Below are 17188 nucleotides of genomic sequence, written 5' to 3'. Positions count from 1 at the left end.
AACAGAATATTTCGTTGTCTTCGCAGCGCCTCTTCGTTCCTCCCCGCCCCCCGAATTGAGCAGGCGTCCAGCCCGGGGGGCCCCCCGGGGCCCCTGCAGGAGGGCCTATCATGAAATTCGGAGCAGTACCCTGCAGGCGGCACCTGGGGGCCCTCGTCTTTCTCCTTTGCTTGGGTTGGACGTCGCCCGAGGCTCCCCTGGGCTGCAGGGGGGGGGGGCCCCCTGCAGGGCCCCTCTGCAGGGGCGTTCAACCGCCGCGGAGGGGTGTTCTGCCGGGAAGCGCTCTGAATATCCACGCAGCAACCCCCAAAAGCCTGAAGTACGCCTGCCTGGGGAACGAAAGCCTCTGGAGGGGGTGGATGCGGGCAACCCTCCATGATGCCGCCCTCCAAACAACGCCGCCGCACCCCGAACGGTGTGGAGGAAGCCGTTTTTCGCTTCGCGCTCCTGGCAAGCGCTTTTTGTTTCTCGCGATAAGGAGCTCAACTCCCCCGTGGGCGCCCTCCAGCCCAGGAGGCTGCAGGCTCCTATCCTCCCTCAAGAGGCCCTACTACGTCATTGGCGAGGACGGGAAATTCCAAATTGAATCCAGGCAAGTCGGCGGGTGTCGGCTGAGTCGGACGGATGGGCAAAGTGTGTGTGCGAGGGGGAGCGGCGTGTGAATGCTGTAGGCTTCTGCCCCTCCCTGGTGCATCATCTGGTTTTTTGGGGGCTCTTGCAGCTGCTCCTTTGCTGCGCATGCTGCCCTGCGCGTGCGTTTGTTTTCAAGTTTCTTGCAGAGACCCCCCTCCAGATGCGATTTTCGAGGGATGGGCGGATCTTGTTGCCGAGGAAGAGAGGCTGTGGGGTTCCGGGGAGGCGGCGGCAACGGCCGCAGAAGAAGTTGTTCGCGGGGAGCGACCCCTTACGATCAAAGACAAAGTCAACGAACGCATCCTGAAGGGCAGGAAGGCACTCATTAGCGAATATGCCTTCAAGCAGCCGCTCAGCAAACACACGCTGTGGATCGTCACACCCAAACAAGGCACGCAGACAAGACCCACTCTAAAAGCTCTAAGACTTTGCGCATTGCCCATGGGAACCGCCATGGGGCGTGTAGCACATGTCAGTAACGGCAGTTTTGGCAGCTAGCCGTCTTCAAAAGAATCACCTGAGCTTTCCAGTGCTCCAAAGAAGCCCCTCCTCCTTCATGGGGTGAATGGACGGGGGGAGGGGGAGAGGAAAGGGGGGCTGCTCTGAGGTTTGGGGAACTGAGCGGTGAGGCCCTCTGTCGCGCAGGTGCGTACTGCGATTTGATGAAGCAAGACACTGGACGTGTGTCATCGCTCGTGAATAAACTGCGTTGGAAATACGCCTCGACTCTCTTGGAAGTTGGGCATGTTCAAATGCGGGCAAATGTACCGCTTTGCGAAGTCTTCATCGCAGGGCCCTTCCCCGGAACCTGCCGCATCTTTTATGCTCGGGGTGCAACTTTGCAGGTAAGTGGTACTCTGCGTGTTCTCACGGTAATGTGTTAGTAGGCTCCCTAAAGCATTCGGTTTTGCAAGCAAGTCAAGTATAGAATTCACGGCCTCTGAACTCTCTGAGGTTGCCCCTAGTGCTGTTTTGAATTCGATGCCCCTGGCGCTTTTTCTTCATTCCGCATGGGGGGAATACTACAGGACGTCTGAATGCATTCTGTGCGAAAGCTCTCGGCTGTGTTGGGTGGTAGTACGTCTCTACTGTAGGGCATGTGCGGGGTTTACTGTGGCATCTGAACCTCGAAATTTCATAGTGTTTGCACAGCCTCTCTTAGGATACCGCTCCAGGTGTATGGCCAGCAGCAAGAACGCACCGGTTTTTTGTGGTTTCCTTGGCTCAGTACCGCGTGCGGCCGCGCTTTCGCACGATCTGTCCTTTGCTAGAGAAGGATGAGAGGCTGCAGCAGAAGTACGGAGGAGCTGCGTGTCCAGGCCTCTTTCCCACATGGGATGAAAGCGGCATCCTGGAAGAAGTGGACGAATGCATGAACCGGCCGCCGCCAGACATGGAGGTACAATGGACCGCACTTTCTCTGCGTTACAGGCTAGGGAAGAGAACTGTTATGAAAAATTATGTGCGATTACACGAAGTAGAAATGCAAAGTCTTCGGTTCATGGGTTAGTTGCAATGTTAGCTAGGAGTAGTATGTCGTGTATGCGATCAGCTCACATTTGTTGCATGAATGGCATACTTCATCACAATCCAGTGGATATTTGCTACTAGTACGTTCAGAGCTCGTCTCACGTTTGTAGTCGGCCTGCAGGCTAACGCATGCGTTGCGAGCAATATTGTTCCCTCTTTCGGTAGAGGGCAAGTGTTAAGAGTCCAAATTCGAGAAAATGCAAAGGGCAGAGCAAATATGAATCGAATGAGCTAGCCACATGTTGTAATAGCGATTTTGAGAAGAAAATTTTGCGTGGTGTCAGCACCTGCATTCCTGTTGGTAATTGCGGCTTTTGTGTGACTGCTGCATCGGCAAACCGCTTTTTTTTGATTAAGTGTACTACAAGACCGACATCATGTATACACTTTTATCGGAAATCAATTTATGAACTAATATTTTTGTGCTTTTCCGCAGTCTTATCCTGTAAATCTTGAATGGGACAATGTCGCTGGCCTCTCCCCTGAAAATCAAGACGAACGCCCTTGGTGGTATAACAACGTGCACTATCCCACGCGGCAGGCTGTGCAGCGAGCATTCGAGGAGGGCACAGAAGACTTCAGGGATGTAATTGAGGATGAGTACAAGCTATTGAAGGAAGAAGACAGGAAGGAGGGGAAACGGCTTGCACACTTGAAAGCCATGAGGGAAAAGGAGAAAAAAGGATTCTGAAGTATTCTGTCGTAGTAATTAGCAACTATTTATTCAGAATATTTCGATATTCTCCTGTCTATCTTCTCTTAAAGCAACTTTTGGCGTTCCTCGGCGCTAAGTACGAAAAGCTGAACACAGATCATCACGGAACTCAAAAACATTGCATCAATGTTTTAAAATTAATTTAAAAAATTGCTTGGTGGAGACTGCGAAATTGGTTTAGATGTTTGGCCATGTTTCACTCGTTCCTTTCAAAACCTGTGTGTACAGCTGAAATTACACAACAGTCCATCAACTAACAATATTGTAGGCCACAAACGTGAAGATGCAAACTGCACTTCAAATGGAGCTTTCAAAATAGTGACATGATGTGCCATTGCTCTCATAATGAGCCTTCTCAGTTTTAATAATGCCTTCGTTCATGTTCTTTGGCTTTCCGTGTTTTCCGCGTGCTCTAGTATCCTCGGGGAGGCACTAGCGACGAAGGAAAATGCAAAGTTTTTGTCGAATCTCTTGAAACCAACGCCACCTCGCATAGGTAACTGCATTGAAGCGTTATTTTCCACTTTTCATGCACTCCGTCTTGCAATAACAGAGGTGAAGCTCATGCCCAACAAAAAGTTCCGACTAACCCGCAAAGAGATGGAGGCCATAGTGTCTAACCTCAAGCAGGAAATACAAGAACAGGCAAAACGAATATGAAGCATTAGGATTATTTGCAGAACAAAATACGTGCACGTTTCAGGTTGCGAAGGTGCAACAGCAATTCGCGCCATCAGACATTCTATCCCAGGGCCTCACCTATCCTGTGCATGTACTCCCCGGAACCCCTTTGGCCAGTGCCTCCGTAAGAAAACACCGAGAAATAAGCATTGAAACAGGAACCAAAAGAGAGGTGCAGAATCAAGGGTTTGAGCAACTCGACTCAAACCCTCCAGACGCTCAACATTTGCAGGGCCTACGAGCGATGGTAAGCAAACCTGTCATGAAGAGAAGCAACAGTTGTAAATAGGTCTATCTATTCGTGCTTCTGCAAATGTAGCAAATACCGAACAGAGAAATACAACCGCCTCTCGAACAGCCTAAAATGGAAGCAGGCAGCTTGAAAGATCTCTGGGATTCATTGTCCGAGGTAGGTGAATGGGGACAAAAAACTTATTTGGAACCGCCTAAGAACCTCCGTGTAGCTGTCTGAAGTGTCACAGAAGATGGAGGATAAAGAAATACAAAGTTTGCCAAACGGTGAGTGGTTTTGCATTCCTAGCATCTGGCGTACCCCAAGAAACGCATCCGGACCAACAGGCCCCTTGTGAGGCGTCAGTGCTGCTTCACTGTGGTCTCTCTAGGCAGTGCAATACATGACATGTGCGCCTAATGATGTAAAAGCGTTGAATTGTAGCCGCATTCTCAAAATCCGCTGTCTCCAATGGCGGTGAATGCAAACGTCTCTTCCGCGCTGATCCGTATTTCATGCCGCGTCCGTCCTAGGGCGCAGAGCCGCTACACTACATCAAAATTAAATTGATGCTTAGTGTCATGAAGGAAACCCATTTCAGAGAACTGCAACTGCGAAGTAGCTTCATCAGAAGATCCGCAGCAGTCCGCGTAGCAATTATTATCAGCTGTTCGCAGACCACAGGTAGTCAACAGGAAATAAGGAAAAAAGCTGCACGGAGCATTCGGCCATTTTTGGAAGTTGACACATATTGGCAGAGTCACACAATGGGCTGTACGGGGTAATACGGGACGTCTGGGGACGGTGTACTCCGTTCTGAAGCGTTCATTAAACATAGTCCCTAGCCGGAATCGTAACCGCACTCCTTGATTGTAGGATGGCTTTTACGACACTAGATAATAAGGTTTCCTCCACCAAAGAGGGTGCGTTTGTAGCTTGGTCCGGCCGGAGCTAGGCATATGGATGTTGCCACCAGCTCGTGCAAAAGGCTCGAGTAGCGTGGCCAGCAATCCACACACCAGCACATGGAGAAGGCAGTAAAGGTGGGTCCTGCTGCACGCATAGTTTGCTGCATTTCAGTGGCGTGCAACACAAGGGACGGAAATGAATGGGGATTCACACGCAAGAATGCATTTGGCACCCCACGAAGCGTTATCGAGTTCAGCTTTTTGTGAATTTAAGAAACTTTGCTTTGATCCCAAGGGTAGAAGTTGTGGCCCTCATGAAAAACACTTCTTGCACTAGCGCCACTTGAAATACACTGATACATAAGGAGTTGGCACAAAAATTGCATTGAAGTGTCAGAATCCGAGGTTTTCGTCGGATCCCTAGGCTTTTTTTTGCGTAGTTTGTTTTAACCTGAAACGAACAAGCGAGCAAACCACGAAGAGTTCTATGGAGCCGCTTGCCAGCAACAATGAAGATGCCTGGTGTTGTGGGCAAGGGTTTTATGCCGATCCACTCATCTATGCACCTCTAAACGATAAAATAAGGTTCCCAGAATACGTATTAAGAATAATAGTTTAGGAAAAAAAGAATTATAGACGATATGCGATAAAACGGCCAACTAGACATACAAGATATGTGAACGGGCGGCCGCCACGGTCCATAAACAAGGGACACCCTCGCTACCCCAGGGGCAGCTCATGACTCAAATTCTTAGAGTTTTGCCATCCATTATTTTAAGAACGAAATCAACTGTTATGTGCACAGAAGGTTAGCTATGTGGCACTTTTCAATTGCTTCTTCCCACTTAAGTTGTCAATGTCCACCTTTGGGCAGTACCTTCAGTTCCGAGGCTTGTGAGTCAAAGCCTAGGCCGCAAAAAAGGTAGTATACTTTAGAAGGCCGAAGCCCACCTTCCTCTGCTGCTCAGTTTGTTCATAGCCGGCTGAAGGCTGTTTCGTGAGGCCACGATCCCCCCTTGAATACTGCCTTAGCTTTCCGGGTGATTTCCTTCGCACTCGAGGCAGGTGGGAAGGCAGCAGCCCCTCCGCTGGCGGGATGGGCCTTCTGCGCGTTTGGTTGCAATGAGCCCACGGAGGGATCGCTTGACCCCTCGCCTGCCAACGCCGAACGCGCTAAACACAGAGAGCCGTCATGGATTTCACGGGAACTCTGCGCCATCCTGGCGAGATGCATGCGGGGGGCCCCTGGACGAGAGCCAGCCAGCCCTCTTTGGGGTACTTCCTCGATAATATCTGCTGCTTTGACGCTGACTGCAGGGAGAAGCTCATGAAGGCCCTAAAGCCCCAGTCAGTCGACGATTTGATCCTTTGTTGCGTTGAACCCTTCTCCTACCCGTTAGAGAGAGAAGGCGGCAGCGGCAGTGGCAGCATATCCACGTGCATGAAGGACTTAAAGGCGTTTCTCGCCGCTGAATCAGCAAAGCAGGAGCCCATGCAAGCCATCGCCTCCGGTGCGGGGGGTTCTGCATTCGTATCCTCGCAAGACACCACGCTCGGCGACAGCTTCACTACGACTGTCTCGTTTCCCAGTGCAGACTGCAGCATCTGCGACTCCCAAAGTGGAGGCACTCCCTACGGCACTCCTCAGGGGAGCTTCCAGACCATAAGGAGGCCTTCTTTCGAGTCCGTGATAAAGGCTGTAGATGTGGCATGGCTGGCATCGGCTTGCCCCTTTGCCGCCATCGGGCTGGCACGGGAGCAGACGGAGCAGCTGGTGGAGAGACTTCTAGCATTTGTGCTCCAGTTTTTGACGGAGATGCAGTTTGTTATGCTTCGCGTACGGCTTACGGGCGGTCTCCTCCCCTGAGGGTTTGGGAAAATTGGGGCTTTCACGATTCCTGGCTTCGCAGAGGCTGCATGCAAAGGCGGCTTTTTCTTGGATCCGAATTGGGGGGATCGGTGGCGTGGGAGTATTGAGGGTCACTTCGACGAGTGTGTGGTGGGGTTGCTTGTGTGTGTGCGCACTCAGGAGAACATGCGTGAAATAGCGGATGCCCTCGTAACAGGGGGCTGTGTCTCCTTTGATGAGCTTACGGAGCTGCTGCTGCAGCATCAGGCACAGCAGCAGAAGGAAGATACAGGGGGGGGAGATCAGGCTGCAGCAGGAAGAACAGCGGTGCTCAATGCCTCCGTCTTTCTGAGGGATCGCTTCAACCTGAGCCTCTCGCAGAGCCAGCAGCTGCTGCTGCTGCTGCAGCGGGAGCATCACCTCCACCAAGCACTGAAAAGCAGCGAAGCCCTCCAGCAGCCTTCAACGGATAAGGATTTTAAAAAAGTCGCTGATCGGGTAGGTGTGGGTGACCCTGCTTCTTTCGCTGCAGCGAAGAGTGCTCCTGTTGCATCTGCTGCGCAATACGCACATAGCCGTGCTTGCAGCTTCAAACGCAAGGAAAATATCTCAACTTATCTTCCCTAAAGTGTGCGGTCTTTTGCGCCGCGTCTTCCCGCGCGGCACAGCAGAGGTCTGCGAAGGGTGGATGCACGCTTTGCTATTTCTGCTCAGATATACTCTTACGTTCACTTCGATCGCTTCGTCTTTGACCAAATCATCGATACACCCTACCTGCAGCGCCTTCGCTTCCTCTCGCAATTGGGGGCGTGCCGGTTCGTATATCCCTCAGCTACCCATACGAGATTTGAGCATTCTCTCGGTGAGAGTCTGGAGACCGTCGTTCGCGTCAAGATGCGCCTCCCCATTCTCTTTACAAGCAGCCGCAGCAGACAGGACCTTGCGCTTGCTTGCTGCGCGCTTCTGGAAAGAATAGTGCATGTGATGCCTGATTTAACCTGTCACGTGCTCAATTTCGTCTTCCCCTATCTATTCTCATGGCCTTTACCTGTAGCACACACTTCTTCTCTGCCCTCCAGCAAAAACTCATGCGATGTGATGCTTCTCTATCTCTCTATATCTCTGTCTCTCTCTCTCTGTATCTATCTCTGTATATCTCTATCTCTACTTCTCTCTATCTCTACTTTTTATTTCTCCCTCTCTCTCTGTGTCTGTCTGTCTGTCTCGCTCTCTCTCTCTGTCTGTCTGTCTCTCTCTCTCTACTTCTTTCTCTCTCTCTACTTCTCTTTCCCTCCCCCCTTCCTATACTTTTTCTTTTTCGGCCTGAGCCCTAGATGGAACAGCGTCGCCCACGTGTATACATATATATATACATATATATATAAATCGACAGCCTGCATGCGTGCAAGTTTGTGCTTTCGACTCCTCTGTTGGCTCTTCCTTTTTGCATGCAGGAGTCGGTTCGTTGGGGCGTCGTTATTTTTCACTCCTCGAGAGGAAGCAGCGGGGGTCTTTGCAGCTTCTTTCGGATTTTCTAGGTGATGAGGGCTGTTACTCAGGCTGCGCATACGGCATGCCGTGCGAGGATTTTGCAGCTTCTCTTTGGGGAGGCAGCGGATGTCTGTGGAGGAGAAGGCCTCCCTGGGCAGCCTACGCCGGCCTAGGGGGGGGAAACGGCGCAGGTAGCAGCAGCCTCTACAGAGCATGTCAGGAAGTACGGCGGCTAACTCAGTGCGTGGAAATTGCGGGGCTTTGCCACGACGTTGGTCATGGGCCCTTTAGCCACTCCTTTGAGGCAGACTTCATCAATCAGCTCAGAGGCCATCTGCCAGGTGCGCCATACGCACACGACGCATGCGCAGGCACAGATGCGGGAGGCCTCTCGGGGAGTTTCTCTCCAGCTGACCATGTGGCGCCAAAGTGGTGCCATGAGTGGATGAGCAAAGAAATGGTTGACAGACTCCTGGGAGACATCATCGACAGAGGCGGACAAACTGAATTCGAAGTCGCAGACATTCAAGTCATCAAAACCATGATCGAAGGTGTCGACCCCAAGTGGAAGGGGCCCCCAAGCTGGGAACCTATCGACGCCCTCACTCGAGCTGCCTTCGACATTGTGGGTAAGCGCACAAGAAGGACCCTCAACGCGTAAATACGCATACAAATATACGCGAAACAGCACACACATGCACATACAAATACTAATCTATAAGTCTCTCTCTCTATTCATCTTTCCATTGATATATACATGTACATATATATAGGGAAATAGATATATGTATAGGTATAAGTATAGATATATAGATATATATATATAAATATGTACATATATATAGTTATATTTATGGAGAGAAATCTGTCCTTCATACACACAATACACTGACACAATATATACATTCGTTCTTTTTCGCTTGAGTTTGTGTTGCTCTATCTTTTGTTGGCCACGCCCTTCTCGCCCTTGTCTGCTGCCGTCTCGTGTTCTGTCGCCTCACGGCTGCCGCATCGCTTTCAAGTTTTTCTTTTCACGACTCCAGCATGCACCGCCGTTCCCGCGCTTTTTCCTCTCCCTTGTGCTGCTGCTACCTCCCTTCTGGATGTGGGATGCATCTGCGCAGCCAACAAGCGGACCGGCCTGGACGTCGATCGTCTTGACTACCTTTGTCGCGATTCTTCATTACTGCCACCCCAAAATTCGCTGCCATCTCCCTCCCCCATGCGCCTGCTAATGCATTCGCGCGTCATCGGAGGGGAGATCTGCTTCAACGTTAGCGAGCTGCACGCGGTCTTTGGGGTTTTCTACACCCGATACTCCCTCTTCAACTTGGTTTACCTTCATAAGAAGGCAAGGCTTGAGACGGCGCAAAAAACACATTCTTACCCACATAGATATATGCACATACACCTACACGCACATGCACATGAGGATGAAAGGGGAGAAGCCGCAGCGCTTCAACGAGCACCTGCGTCGTGTACCACAATCTCGCTAACATCTAACTGTCATTTCCTGTATCTTTATGTTTTCCCGTGCATCTCTACTTATGTGTTTTTATATGCGCGTGCGCACGTAGAGAGAAAAAACTTGCATGCATATCTACTACTATATATATTATATATATGTTTGATGCAATCAAGGGCAAGTGCCCACGGAGCTCTTCTTTGTAAGTGTTTTGAGGGCAGTGTGGGGGCAAAGACGCCACCCCTTGTGATCTTCTTCAGTCTGCGTCCGCTTCCTTTCTGCCTCTTTTTGTGTTTCTGTCCCTCTCTTTATGTCGCTGCTTGCTGCTGCATAATGTCTATGGCCTAGCATTTCCGTGGAGGCCTCACTTGTTTTAGATGGAGAAGCTTGGCAAGCAGCGAGCAAGCGAGCGCTCCAGCTGAGCTGTCAACGCATGTCGGCAGGGCAGGGTGCATGGAAAAAAATGAGCCCTTCTCTTGGAATAGAGACGTACAATTGAACGTTTTTTCCTCTTGCGGCGTTGGACTTTCTTCTTTCTCTCTCTGGCTGTCTGTGGGGTAACCTGTTGGGTAGCTGCATGTCTGGCTTTGCTTGCCGACAGGAGTCTCCATGAATGTTTGTTTGCCGCCGTTGATTGGTGCCGGTTGGCTGTCTTTAGGTGCGAGCTATTGAGCTGATGATCGCCGAGGCTCTGCGGGAAGCAGATCCAGTATTTCTCTGGAGCGAAGCCGTTCATGACGTAGGTGTATATCTTGCTGCCTCTGAGTGCAGCCGCGGGTGTCGCCTTCTGCGCCACACGTGTTCGGTGATTCTGTCGCTCCCTTCTGCTGTCTTCGCTCTGCCATCGCTCTAGGTAGACGAGTTTCTGACGCTCACAGACGAGGGTTTATTGCGAGACATCCTTCGGCATCCGGTAATCACGGGTCGACAGCCTCTCGCGTCTTCTTCCTTGACAACGGATCACTTTGAGGCACTGCAGCGCGCCAACGTCCTTTTACGGAAGGTTACTCACGGACGAAAAAGCGGAGACCTCTACAGGGTAGTCAGCACTGCCAACTTTGGGCACGACAGAAACATGGCCGAAATTCGGGATGTCTGTACACCCGAGCTCATCGCCCGGCTCTCGCACGGAAAGGTGCACGCCGAAGATATTGTGCTTGACTGTAGGGCGAAAAAATGTGCAAAGCTTTTTAAGAGGCTAAAATATCAAAAAGCGGCCATGGATACGTCCATGTGCCCCTTCGACACAGACGCGATCTGATCTGCACGCCAAGGGGCTTATTTATGGGCAAGGCCGCCCTCGCGATAGAAAGAGCTGCCGTCACGTATCTTTTTTTCTTCTGAGCCTTCGTGTGTATCCTCTGCTTCTCCTTCTGGCTGACTTTGCATGTCCTGTGCGCTTTTCCTGATCGAGCTGGATGCATCTCTCGCTTGCTGCTTCCGTGTTGTTTGAATGCCTTTTTAGCAAGCGCACGAGCATGCGGGCCTGCTGCCATGTGCCCTCCCTCCCTGGCGTATACGCTGCGGATACAGGGCAGCACCTGCACTACGGTATGGGAGCTTCTTCCCCTTTTTCTTCCGTCCACTTCTACTCGGCAAGTGATCCGAGCACCGCCTTTTTGGCCCCGAAGGATAAGCTCGAGGCCTATCCTCTGTATTATGACACGCATCAACTCCGGTGGGTTAGGGGGCTAACTTTCGCAGCCTTCCAGCCAAGCTTTCTTGCCGTCCGCCGCTTGACACACCTCCAGCCCTCCCTCACTCCGCTGCACTGCACTTGCAAGAGCTTTCGTTGAACTCTCGCCTGCCAAGACACCTTGAACTGCCACTGGTGCTGCTGCTGCAATTGCTGTTGGTGTGCTGCCTCAGAGTTTACTGCAAGAACAACACCAACGTAGAATCAGCTAAAGAGGCATTCAACGCCTGGTGCCGTTTGTACAATGTTTCCGAAGAGGTCAGTGTAGGGGTAGCAGTGAAGCGGAGGGCACATCAAAAAAACACAGCCACCGCCTTTCGTGTGTGTTTGTTGTGCTTTTGATTCGCTTTTCGGCCTTTAAATGCTTTTTGCCTAAAGCCCGCTGTGCGCGAATCTCGCTGAAAGGCGGTGCCTCCTCTCTTTGGAGACTCCCGTAAACGACGCCTTTTAACCCCAGGCCTTATTTTTAAATGCTCAGTGCCGGATGTGGGCTTGTTGCGTGGCTGGCTTGGCCCCTGAAATCCCGCTGTTTGTTGTTGTTCGGCGTTGTTTTTGCTATCGTTTTTGACTGTTTGCTGTTTGTTGCTGCTGCCTCTTTTCGCTCTCTCCTTCGCAATCGCCCTCCGTCTCCTCTGCTTCAATCTTCCTTCATCTCACGTCATGCGCTGAAGGATGCGGACTTCCAAGGGGGAAGGCGTTCTTGTCTGCCGGCCTCCCCTGCCCTTGCCCGTTCTTATTTGTGTTAGTCTTTTCTTTTTGTATCAGTCTTTCCCTTCTGCGTTGGTCTTGTCTTTCTGTGTTAATCTTTCTGCGTTAGGCTTTTTTTGTATGAGTCTATTTCTTTTTGTGTTAGTCTTTTCTTTCTGTATTAGTCTTTTGGGGTTAGTTTTTTCTTTCTGTATTAGGCTTTTTGGGTTAGTAGTCTTTTCTTACTGTATAAGTCTTTTTGGGTTACTGCTTTTTCTTTCTGTCTCAGTCTTTTCTTTTTGTGTTGGTTTTTTTGTATTAGTCGTTTCCTTTTGTGTTAGTCTTTTCTTTCTGTATTAGTCTTTTTGGGTTACTGCTTTTTCTTTCTGTCTCAGTCTTTTCTTTTTGTGTTAGTCTGTTTTCTTTCTGCGTTGTCCGCTGCCGCCGCTTCAGGCTGATGGGACCCCCGCCGTGCCGCACTTCTGCCGTACGCGCACTCCATTGCGACAGAAGCCGCTTTCTTCCACTCTCTCCTGCTTCGATGCTCTAACTCCCCGCAGCGGCAGCATGACAACTTCCACGTCCTCGCTGCCTTGGCACGGAGCAGCCCCCTTTTCTGCCTACCCGCGAGCAGCAGATTCGGCAGTTGCGCCCACCGAGCCGCTGGCCAGACTTGCGGTGACAGTAGAGACTGCGCGGCAGCTCAGGCAGGCACCTCTACAAACGGCAGCAGCTGCAGCAGCCACTCCTGCGGCTCCAGGAGGCCAACACAGCAGCAGCAGCAGTCCAGCGATGCTGCCCTGCACTCAGCTCGCCACCCCAGAAAGCCATGCAAAACGCAGAAAACTGCCGCTTTGAGAGGCGGCGCAAAAACAACATATAAGCCACGCATGCGCGTCTGCATGAACCCGCCTGCACATACGCATCGTGAGACGAAGCAGAGACTGGCCAGTCTTTGCATCATCCGCCTCTAGCCAAAGCGTCTACAGCAGCACCTCCCGCAGGGGGCCACACAACGCGCTGGACGCCAGCCGCAACGCATGCATGTGCGCAGGCAGAGGGTCAGGCAGCAATCAGGAGGAGCATGCAAAATCACATCATTTGACACACGCACACACATACACAGATACACTCACCTATAACACACACATATATATATCATATACACTCTCGCATAAACTCGCACAATACGCATTCACTCACCCGTAAACTCACACAATACACAGACACTCACACATGAACTCACCCAATACACATACACTCACACATAAACTCACGCAGTACACAGACACACAAGCACTTACACACATACAGACGCGCGCAACAGGCCCTGGACAAAGAGCGGCGGGCTTTCAAGGAGGCAGAAAACGGCACCGAAAATTCTCCTGCCCCTTACTCGTCGAGACTCTCCCCAGGAAAGCATCTAGCCACTACCGTTTTTCGCATGCATCAAAAGCCGAACAAGCGCTCTAGGAGCTGCTGAGTCTGGGAGGTGAGGGGCAAGCGGGGCAAGGGCAGTGTAGGAGAAGCCTCCGAAACCGTTTGGGGCCCCCTGTTAAGGCTGCCGACGAATTTCTTGCCCTCTTGATAAGAGTAGCCTCTGCACGTGGCTATGCGCCAAACAACTGCATAAGCGTTTCCCCATCCCCAACTAGACGATCCGAGAAGGTGCACATGCACCCGTTTCGCCAAAAAAACGAGTATCTTAGCGCCTTCGCAGCCCTTGCTGCTCGTCGCTGGAGCAACAGCAACAGTCCTCACGAGGCGTACAGCAGGGGTGGCCGGTGCCTCTGCTAACTGATTCCATACACGCGTAGATACAATTAAAAGACGCGCATACATACATACAGAGAGAGCTGCAGCCGTGCATGCAGTGCGTCCTTAGAAGCCAGCTTATTTGTGGGCTTCTTCTACTTCTTCTGAGAAAAGCGCTTCGTTCTGCTTCTTCAGCATTTCCCGCAAGTCATAGATGAGCTGACTCTCCCTCGCTGCACGCTCCTCATAGTTGATCATCGCCAAAGCCCTCTGCTCCTCGGCGCTGTACACTTGGTTTTCCTTGCGGATACGGATGGCATTCATCTTGCGATGTCTGCAAGCACGCATGCAAGTTCAGAGCATCTATAGCGCTTGCATATATATATATATATATACATATACATATGTATCTATATTCATGTATGTATACATAGATGCAGGTATATGCAAGTATCTATCAATATGCATCCATATATCTATCTATATGCATCTATGTATCTATAAATAAGCAACGCAGCCAAGGCAGCCATGCAGCAAAAGCCCTAAGAGCACCAGCCGGAGGGGAGGAGTCGCAGAATGAAAGCATCGACAGACGGCAAGCACAGATCAGCACACACGGCTGCAGCAACGTAGCGCTACCCAAAGAGGCAGAATTCGTGGCATTTCATTACAGACAATCCACAGACACCCTCCCCCCTTGCTTCTCTGAGAAAGAGCTGCGCGAAACGAATTCCCGCTTCGTTTTGCGCAGCAGGCTGCAAAGCGGAGGACGAAGGACAGTAATCCTAGGGTATGACGTGCCTTGAGCCGCTCATGACATATCCAAGATTTTCAAAATTCGAAATTTCCTCGGCTGTTAAACCAACCTAAAACGCACAGATTAGCACAAGCCCCTACAGCATCATGGCACCCCTCCTTCCCCCCGAGATACCAAAATAACACCCCCCAGCAAGCAAGAAAACGCGAGCAAATGCCAACTCCTCGCTTCGCCGCAGCGTGTGCTTCAGACGGCACATGCCTTTTTCACACGCCTAGAAGATGGCTGCAACTTGCCTCTCCTCTTCGAGGAATACGCTTGCCTTCCTGGACGAACTGCGCAATGGCTTCACCTTCTCCAGGACGCAGAGCGAAACCGTAGCTGCGCATACACCCCATTGCAAAATAGCCACCCACCTACTCACCCCATTCGCGTGAAAAAAGAAAAGCGCTCACAGTTCCAGCAAACTACAGACTCCCCTCTTGCCACTGACGGAAGCCACCAACAACACACAGACTGCTCGTGAGCCTAAAAACATGCCCTCTCCTTCTCCCCTTCCTTCTCTTTCTCTCCTTCTCTCCCCTTCCTTCCTTCTCTCCCCCCTTAAGCCTCTAGACTAAAACAATCAGCCTCGCGTACTCCACGTTCTTGTGCGCCAACTTATTCGTCACTTCCATCGGTTTCGGTCCAACACCGTCATCCTCAGAGGAACTGCCGTCCTCTTCCGCTTCAGCTCCTGAGCAGCCGCGCAGTACCGTCGTTCCAAAAGTCACGAACATAGAGACGCACAAGACAGAGACTCACAGACTCAAGGGCAGCAGCTACAGACACACGCAGCAACGCCTAGTAGCCTATCCCGCCTTCTTCGCTTCTACCCACCCTTCTCCCGCGAGCTGCACTGCACAGAGGGGCAAACACACACTCACTCTGCTGCAGCTCAGCAGCTGCTGCTTCCAACACGGCCACATTAGGCCTTGCAGCCACCAGTGCTGCTTCTGCTGCTCCTTCTCTTGCTGCTGCTGCTCCTCCTTCTCTCGCTGCTTCTGCTGCTGCAGGAGGCGAAGCAACTGCCGCAGCGCCAGCGTGGGAAGGCTGTCGCATTTCTGGCTCGTCTTCGCTGCTACTGCTACTGCTGCTGCTACTGCTGCTGCTGCTCTTGGAATGCTTCTTCTTCTTTTTCCCTACAAAAAGACAAGGGCAGCACAAAAGCCGATCCGATTACAAAAGCGAAGGCTGCCGCGTTCATCCCCCCACAATGCGTCCCTACACCGTCGCCTTCCACAGCCTCCCCACACCTTTGCCGTTCTTGCGTTTCTTGTGCTTCCGGTGCTTCTTTTTCTGCTTTTTTCGACTGAAAGCGTCGGAGGAGGGAGAGCGGGTTCGCTTTTTCTTCGACAACTGGGAGCTGCCGCTGCTGCCGCCAGTGAGGGGCGCCTCAGCAGCACGAAGTGTCTCGGCTGTTCTCGCATGCATCTTTCCTTGCCGCACTAAGTCATCTGCAGCGCTCGCCGCTGTGCGCGCGCCCGTCTCCTTGAAGAGGCGTCCTACCTCCTGCAGATCCTTGTAGTACCCCTGACCTAAGGAAACGGCAGGCAGCAGAAAACGTTCAATGAAGGCGCAGACGGAGACAAAAAGCGCAGGAAGGCCTTTTCCTAGCAAACCCCACAGACGCGGCAGACAGTGGGCACGCTGAGCCAGCCTCGCAGAAAAGCTATTTTTCCTCTTCCCCCGTGCACTCTTCACTCCCCTAGATCCAGCTAGCGCGTAAAGCGCAGGAGCAGGAGCACATGCCAGCTCTTCGACCTTCCCAACAACCGCAAGGACTGCAGGAGAAGACGTTGCTGACGCTCCCGTTCCGTCTGATTACCTTCGGCTCCCTTCTTGAAAACGTATCCCAACTTCCCTCCCCGGAATTCCTTCGATGCGACGAACTCAGCCCCCAAGACTGAAGACAGCTCTGCAGCACAAGAGGCGCAAGCGGCAGCAGAAGCGAACCACGCAGATGGCTGCGAAGAAAAATCGCCAGCCTCGTCACCAGCAGCAGTACAAAGACGCGCGCATGCAAAAGAACCAGCTGCTTGCGAACTTGCGATCTCTTGTTGCAGCATGCCATGGCGCTCCCGCAGCCGCTTCTGCAGTTTCTTCTGCATCTTGTCAGCTGCGTGCTGCCTCCGCTGCTCCGTCTCTTCGAAATTCTTCTTCATCGCAGCCTCGAGACGAGAGCCTTCCATGCCTGGCGCCCTCAGCAACAGCCCTCCTTCTGGCTGTTCTTGTTGAGGCTGTCGAAGTTGCTTGGCGGCTGCGTTGGAAGCTAAGTCTTCGCGCGCGTCGCCACTGCTGCTGCTCCTACTGCTGCTACTCCTACTCCTACTGCTGCTACTCCTACTGCTGCTGCTCCTACTGCTGCTACCCCTGTTGCTGCGTTTTTTTTGCCGCTTTCTCTTGCCCGTCGCTGCTTTCGCTGGATTAGCGCTGTCTGCCGTCCCGTGCTCTGCCCTTGAGATCTTTTCACGCCACTTCTTCTGCTGCTCAATCTCTGCCTCCGTCATTTGAGCTCTGCGGACGCGATCTCGCTCTGCAGCAGCCCCTTCGCCGCCGACAGCACATGCACTCCCAGCAGACACTGCAGTCGGCTGCGAGAGGCCTTCCAAGCCGGCAGCTGCTGGTGCTGAAGGCTTGACTTTCCAGCGCGTTGGACTCAACTCGCGTTCATCTCGCCAGATCCTCCCCGCCTCGAATGCAAGACTCTCTCTTGTTTGCAGCCTCTGCGTCTGCCATTCCAAGAAGCG

The 17188-nt window shown here is 52.0% G+C and overlaps 3 protein-coding genes across 3 annotated transcripts; 2 read left to right on the top strand and 1 right to left on the bottom strand.

Moving 5' to 3' along the window:
• The first annotated feature begins 624 nt into the window (after positions 1-624).
• LOC34622990 lies at positions 625-2854 on the top strand. The gene is made up of 4 exons (XM_026337626.1): positions 625-1024; positions 1279-1478; positions 1862-2032; positions 2600-2854. The coding sequence occupies exons 1-4, from the start codon at positions 625-627 to the stop codon at positions 2852-2854; spliced, it is 1026 nt and encodes a 341-aa protein (XP_026193411.1).
• Positions 2855-8121: 5267 nt separating this feature from the next.
• On the top strand, positions 8122-10765 carry LOC34622989 (deoxynucleoside triphosphate triphosphohydrolase SAMHD1 homolog). The gene is made up of 4 exons (XM_026337624.1): positions 8122-8668; positions 9164-9390; positions 10163-10243; positions 10358-10765. Exons 1-4 carry the CDS (start codon positions 8122-8124, stop codon positions 10763-10765), a joined length of 1263 nt encoding a protein of 420 aa, XP_026193409.1.
• Positions 10766-13780: 3015 nt separating this feature from the next.
• Positions 13781-16978, bottom strand: LOC34622988 (NKAP family protein CG6066). The gene is made up of 7 exons (XM_026337620.1): positions 16486-16978; positions 16267-16356; positions 15326-15580; positions 15039-15135; positions 14696-14780; positions 14444-14508; positions 13781-13976 (listed from the first exon to the last, which is right to left on the bottom strand). The coding sequence occupies exons 1-7, from the start codon at positions 16946-16948 to the stop codon at positions 13781-13783; spliced, it is 1251 nt and encodes a 416-aa protein (XP_026193405.1). The 5' UTR covers positions 16949-16978.
• Between the last annotated feature and the right edge of the window lie 210 nt (positions 16979-17188).

This window comes from Cyclospora cayetanensis, unplaced genomic scaffold (assembly GCF_002999335.1).
Source record: "Cyclospora cayetanensis isolate NF1_C8 unplaced genomic scaffold, CcayRef3 CcayRef3_contig_197, whole genome shotgun sequence".
Lineage (NCBI taxonomy): Eukaryota > Apicomplexa > Conoidasida > Eucoccidiorida > Eimeriidae > Cyclospora > Cyclospora cayetanensis.
The sequence above is the reverse complement of the archived record's forward strand: the minus strand, read 5'-3'. Positions and strand labels throughout refer to the sequence as shown.